We start from the raw sequence: 6,609 nt of genomic DNA on the forward strand, positions 1-6,609 counted from the left end.
AAGTCAATCACAGATTTGACAGCCAGGACATTTTGATTGCAAAATATATTTTTAATGTGTTAAAATTATCAGTATTGTAAAACATCAACATATGGCCCAGATATCTGACCATTTAGGGAACATTAAGAATGTATATGGCCATTAGCACATTAGGACATTAGTTTTATAGAAATCGGTCTTCAATAGGGCTACACATCTGAAATTTCAGTGGCGGATATAACTCTGAGTCACTTTATGCAGAGATTTGAGATGCCACGTAACTGATACTCAGACTTACTGGCACCAGAGCATCCCAGCCAGCCAGGAACGTGAGAAAAACCACAGCTCAGCCTCTATTAACCTCAATTACAACGACCATCAAGTTTCTATCGTTCCGTTGAGATCCCTTTGCATATGCAAATAAAGATGTGACCCTCCTATATAGCGGCCAAGAGTCACCCAAGGGGCAGCAACACAGACCTGCACACACACAAACACACTGCTGCGTGAACACAACATGGCAAACCTCTCTGTAGAATGGCTTTCCAGAAGTTGTTACGAGGAGATGACTGTGCGGGGTCAGAATGCTGCGTGTCGTTCAAAAGTTCACAGTGAAACGGAGGAATTTACAAAGGAACCAAGAAGCCATTACTCCCCGAACTCGCCAAACTGTAAGTTCACTGATAAACTTTGTCTGAACACAGTAATTTGGGTAGGCATTGATTTAGACTAAATTACTTAAATGCTCCGTTCTTTTCTCCAGACAGTTGCGGATACACTTCGGGGACTGACAGCGAGGTGGGAGATGACAGCGAGGGGGAAGCCACCCAGCAACGAAGGATGAGGACAAAGTTCACCTCCGAGCAAATCAGCAAACTGGAGAATACCTTCAGCGAGCACAAATACCTGGGCTCTGTACAGAGGAGGAAGATTGCTGAGAAGCTGAACCTCACCGAAACTCAGGTGGGTTTGCTGTTACAGCGCGTCTGGAGGCCTCCAGTGACATTTCAGAGGTCACAATAACAACAGCTGATTTTGATTAGTTAGCCTGTGGGTATGTAAAGCAAGTATAACGTGGGGGACCCTGGTGCGTGTTCTTAAATATAGTAAAGTAGTGATGATTCATAGCTGAGCATATGATAATAATAAATGGCTGCCTTATATTTCCCAGGTGAAAACGTGGTTTCAAAACAGGAGGATGAAGCTGAAGCGGGAGGTCCAGGATCTGCGTCCTAAGTTTCTGTCGGTCCCATCCGCTCTGCTGCCGGCTCTGCTGTTTCAGCACCCCGCCCTGAGTGGACAGCTCCCCGCCAGCAGCGGCTTCCACCCGCAGCTGCAGCCGCTCTGGACCCTGGCCGCTCCTCCGCACCAGCACCGCCCCCACCCTGTCATCATGCCTCCACGTTTCTACTGAACATCCAAGAAGCCGATTCCCCAAAAAACTTTTGTCTAGAATCTAGATATGTTTTCCAATGTTCTCTCTAAAAGAGGGGTTTAAAAGTTACATTATGAATACAATCGCTTTTAATTTGTCCAAAGCACTACAGTATATTGAAGCGACTTGTATTTATATGATTAAAATAATAAAGTATAAATAAATAAAGAATAAAAGTATTTGTTTCCAATATTTTATGCTTTATTTCACAAATAAAACAGTACAAGTTGACTCTTCATGTCATTGTAGCCCATGTCTATCCAAAGTCCCCCTGGAATATTGACAATATTTATCTCCAGTATTATATCCGCGGTATATTACAAAAATACATATTTAAACATCTAAAATTAGATTGCTGGTTATGACATATAAAGAGGCAAACTATTTAGACAAGATAGGTTTTCCACTGAATGAACACATTTGCATTTTTAAAAACGGATGATTTGATCTTTCCAATATCACCAATATGAAAAGTAGCAGTCGGCTCTTGGTGAATAGCACGGCCACATAATCACAGTTATGACTAACTCAGGAGACCCAGCATGTTGCCAGCTGTTGAAAGATAGAAACAACAGGAACAAATGGTGCAGGAAATGTTCCTTAATGTAACCATGTTGTGCTTTATTCTCACACCTTCTGTATACCCATCTTTTTCTTTATTAAAGAAACTTCACATCGGCCACGTAGGATCACAGACAAGCTGAGTGACCAGCCTTCTCCGCTTATTTGTTACAACATCAAAAGGCATCGGGATCAGTTTGGAGTATCACAGATACAGATAAAAAGAATGATCTGCAGGCAAATATTTTCCTTTGGCGTCCGGTGCCATGGCTCCAGGCTGTGATCGCGCTCTCTGCTCCTTGAAGATTTGCATCTTCAAAGGGACTTCAAAGAGGAGGTAACTGCTAGATCATTGAGATCCATTGAGCTCTATTGTCTCCCTATTGAACAATTCGCACTTACTTGAGAGACGCGGAGATGGCGCCCTCCGGTCTGCCCAAGGTGTATATTGCCTCACGTTGAAGTCATTGGCAGCAGCTAAATAGGTAGCTGATTGAGTCATTCTGACATGAAGCGAGTGTGCCTTGTTCACTTTGATTTGCGGTTCATTATAGGAAAGACCTGCGAGGGGAGTGATTCCATCAGACATTGACATATGCTGTGTGATCTGTTTTCTGTTTAGCAGCCACATTCCTGATTACAAGGAGGTTATTCAGCGGGGCCTAGTCCCTACATATAGGAAATAAAAAATATACTGACACCTCCCACCAGGAGGCCAAATTATCAAAGGAGACTATTAGAATTCCATGCATCAGTAACTACTGTAATGGGAAGAACATTATTCATTTTAAGGTTTACTGGACCATATATCCATTTATGCAACCCCTCTATACAAACCACCAGACAGTGCCAGGCCCTCAGTCTGCAGCATTAACTGGGATTGTTCCTGGCACTAATGGCAACATGAGCATCAATAAATGATCCATTGTGAGAGGGCAAAGCATCGGTGACTTGAATGACAATGTGTGTTTCACTGATCCTTTTGAATCAGGTGAGTGGCTCGGTGAGGAGGTGCTAACAGTCTCACTGAAGCTGCAGCTGGATGGCAGCAGACAGACTGGAGACAAGGCTGGATGACAGGGGGAAGAGGCCAAATGCTGTTTACAAGTTCAGCCACAGAGGGCTGCAAATGAGATCTACAACATCAGCTGATGAGTGCTGGTGTTAGGCTTACAGTATATCACTTTCAGGGAAGTCATTTCAACTGCTCTAAATGTAGAAATAGCCTTTGGGGTTGGACAAAATAAAACAATCAGTGTTTGTGTACAGTTATGAAACTTACAGAGGTCACATATGGTAGTATGGTAGTTTAATAACTCCAGTTTCGTCAATAGTGGAAAGTAACTAAGTAGACTTACTAACTAAGTTTTGTGTATAATCTTGAGGTACTTGTACTGACTATTTCCATTTCATGCCATTTTATACTTCTAACCCACTACATCTCTGAGGAAAATATTGTACATTTCACTCAACTGCACTTATGTGACAGATAAAGCCACTGGCTACTTTACAGGTTCAACTTTTGCGTGAACATTAAATTAAACCTGAGATTCCAGATCTTTTTGGCTTGTGAGCCTCATAAGCAATGTTACGTTTCCCCTTTAAACTTCTCAGATAGTTTCATTTAAATAACAGTTTGAGGCACAGTGACGTAAAATGATGAAAACAAAAAATATTTCACAAAATTCTAAACAACTGTATGTAAAGCAGTTGAAACTAGCTCCACCTTGAGCAGCTACAACAATAAAATGCTACTTATGCATCATAATATCATATATAATAAAACATCACAGGGGCCACTATCCTGCCGAACGACTACTTTTGGTGGTTTGAGTACATTTTGTTGGTAATACAATGCAAATTTGAACTTTTACTCGTAATGGGGTGTTTTTATCACGTTTGTACTTTCACTTAAGGATCTGAGTACTCTTCTTCCACCTCTGTTTAGTTTTGATATTTTCTTTAGTCAAAGAAATAATTATGTCAGATAGTATATGGGCAGAATCAGCAGTTTATCACAACAGCCGTTTTAGCAGCAAACAAAAAGGTGAAGAAAATGGTAGAATATGTAAAAATATGACTTGTTTTATGTGGTTAAAGCAGCAATACTGAGGCAATTTCTTGGGCACTGTTGCCCATCAGAGTTGCCCAAAAAATTGCCTAGTGTATCACCACCCTAAGTCGTTTTGGTGTAAGTAAAAAATGAAAATAAAAATTGGCTAAATATCTTTATTGTGTGATTCAGCTTAAAGACCCCAAAAGTCAGAATGCATAAATGTCAAATCCAGTATTTAATGCCAAGACGTCTTTATTCAGAAACAACAGCAAACAAATGACTCAGGGGCAAACAGGTGTTATAAATGAACAGTAATGTAGCAAAAATGCAATAACACATTACTCCACACACACACACACACACACACACACACACACAATGTCATCATGAATGAATATGATGAAATGTGAGTTATGATATTACAAAAAAACGAATCACAGAGACACAAATATCACCTGTGGTCAGTGTGTCAGGATTGCTTTGCAGTCTTCCTCTATACAGTCCAGGCAGGCTGGAGCCCGGTGTGTGTGTGTGTGTGTGTGTGTGTGCGCAAGCGCTTTGAGCTGTCATGCGGAGAGGATGATGAAATGGCTGTCTGCCTGGTGGAATACCTCTGCAGCCCCATTTTCCCATGCCCTATGCCTCTTTAAAGTTACATCTGAAAGAGGTATATGCATAGGAAAAAGGAACAGCGAGTGCAAAGAGCCCTGCTGTCCTGTCGCCGCACGCTGGAGCCTGGAGGGCAGGGATGAGAAAAGCTGGTCAGATAGAAGTAGTAACTCAGATATTCTTTCACTATCTGACATCTTGAGGCAGCAGGCTTTTGCTATTAAATATGAAAATGAAACAAAATGCATATTCTATCCAAAAAATCCCCAGTAAAGTGTTTGGACAACATTTTCTTAGTTTCCAACAATTTAAAACAAAGTTAAACGAATTAGTGTATTAATTTAATTAGGCGTGAAGAGGACTTACCCCACAAAGCTCCAGATGAGTCTCTCCTGGGAACACACCTCCTCTTGGCCATTTATCCCTCCACAGGGACCTTGAAGATGTTTGAGAAAGACAAAGTTGCTGTTGTCTGCGCTCACTCAGCACTTATCCTCCCCTCTTGATTTCAAGCCATTGCGACACACCTGTGGATAACACTGATGCCTCTGGAGAAAAAATACTACACCGCACTGATACACATAGTTTGGATGCCCGTGCAAAGTTCATTGTCTGTTATGCCTGAATCACTCTAGTTAACAGTGAACTTGTTGCAGTTATTATCTCCTATCTGGCACCCGCTGTAGACGTCAGAAGCAGAGCGTGGAAGAGGGGAAACGTTCAGGACGGCTCGTTCCTGCCGTCGTTTCTTATCTGTTCAGGGGTTTTTTTTTTTTGCTCCCTTTTTCTCTCCCAGAAGAGAGGCCCCCATGCTTTTTAGCACTCAAGGTCTCTAGACAAGGACTCTCAGGGTGTGCAGAAGTGAGACACAAACACACACATGCAAACACACACACACACACAGGCCGTGTAGTGTGTAGTTCGTAGTGTGGGGAGTGTTATGGCATGTCAAGGCCAGTGCAACCAGTCGAAGATGAAACTGTGCTCTTTCCTCTGAACCTCTGAGTTTGCACTGGTAAGAGCAGCAGTCATATATCAAAGGGTTTTGTAAAGAGAGATCTATCTTAGATGATCATGTTGGCCCAGCTGAGGTCATCTCACACCCCACTGTAACTGATGATGAGCACCACAAGGAGAGTTACATGATATTCACATCTTTACAAGCTTGTTTTAGATCTGGTTGTTGAGCTTTGGTCAATACAAACATGTTTTACTTTACCATCACAGATGCTAAATCACATATTAACATAACATAAAAGTGCGCTGCCCCACTCATCATCTGTCTGTAGGAGGCTGATGTGCTCTGTATTGACAGGATTCTTCTGTGTTGTAGTGTTAAATCCATTAAAAGCAAGCTTTTATGCAAATTCATGGAGAAATAGTTTGAAAATGTATCCTATCAAAACGAAAAACGAAATTATGAGCATATATGCATATTAAAGTATGGCCATGAATACCAGGTTGCATCTAAATCGCAAAGATCTTTAGTTGCACAGTTGAGATTCAGATTGAAAAACATTCATGAGGAAAACACATTATGTGAGCTGTCTAGTTTGGAAGAAATAGAAAGTGAGTCACAGTTAACTTTATGTTGCATATATTTGTTGATTTAAGAGGGTCCTTTTTCTTTGAAAAACCCCTGAAATATTCTGGTGTACAGATGATAAAAAATGGCTGTGATGTGTTTAACTTTGTCTTTAAAGCCTGGGATAAAAGGCAAAAGTATTTAATTTATTTGTTCAAAATTATCCAGTATTGTGATTATCCATTTTGTTAGGGATTTATGCATTGTGCCGTAGACATAAAAGTCCAAAAGCCTGATTGAGAAAATTATTCCACTAGGTTTTCTTTGTTTTTTGGCTTCTTTGTCGTATGTTTGAAAATGTATATGCGGCATTCTGGACTTGGCTTTCATTAATTTGTGTGGTCTTGTAAGGCCCACAGGGGCTGGGCACAACCGTACACATGA

General features: G+C 41.1%; 1 protein-coding gene and 1 long non-coding RNA gene across 2 annotated transcripts; one reads left to right on the forward strand and one right to left on the reverse strand.

Moving 5' to 3' along the window:
• Positions 1-471: 471 nt before the first annotated feature.
• vent (ventral expressed homeobox) lies at positions 472-2,447 on the forward strand. The gene is made up of 3 exons (XM_038737637.1): positions 472-650; positions 743-942; positions 1,151-2,447. The coding sequence occupies exons 1-3, from the start codon at positions 497-499 to the stop codon at positions 1,391-1,393; spliced, it is 597 nt and encodes a 198-aa protein (XP_038593565.1). The 5' UTR covers positions 472-496; the 3' UTR covers positions 1,394-2,447.
• A 1,813-nt stretch (positions 2,448-4,260) lies between these two features.
• Positions 4,261-5,348, reverse strand: LOC119916819. The gene is made up of 2 exons (XR_005447168.1): positions 5,007-5,348; positions 4,261-4,766 (listed from the first exon to the last, which is right to left on the reverse strand). It is a non-coding gene; the product is annotated as an uncharacterized LOC119916819 (long non-coding RNA).
• Positions 5,349-6,609: the final 1,261 nt, after the last annotated feature.

The sequence above is a fragment of the Micropterus salmoides genome, unplaced genomic scaffold, assembly GCF_014851395.1.
Source record: "Micropterus salmoides isolate LMB-PRFRI ecotype aquatic unplaced genomic scaffold, ASM1485139v1 Ms_hic_scaffold_22, whole genome shotgun sequence".
Taxonomy (NCBI): Eukaryota; Metazoa; Chordata; class Actinopteri; order Centrarchiformes; family Centrarchidae; genus Micropterus; species Micropterus salmoides.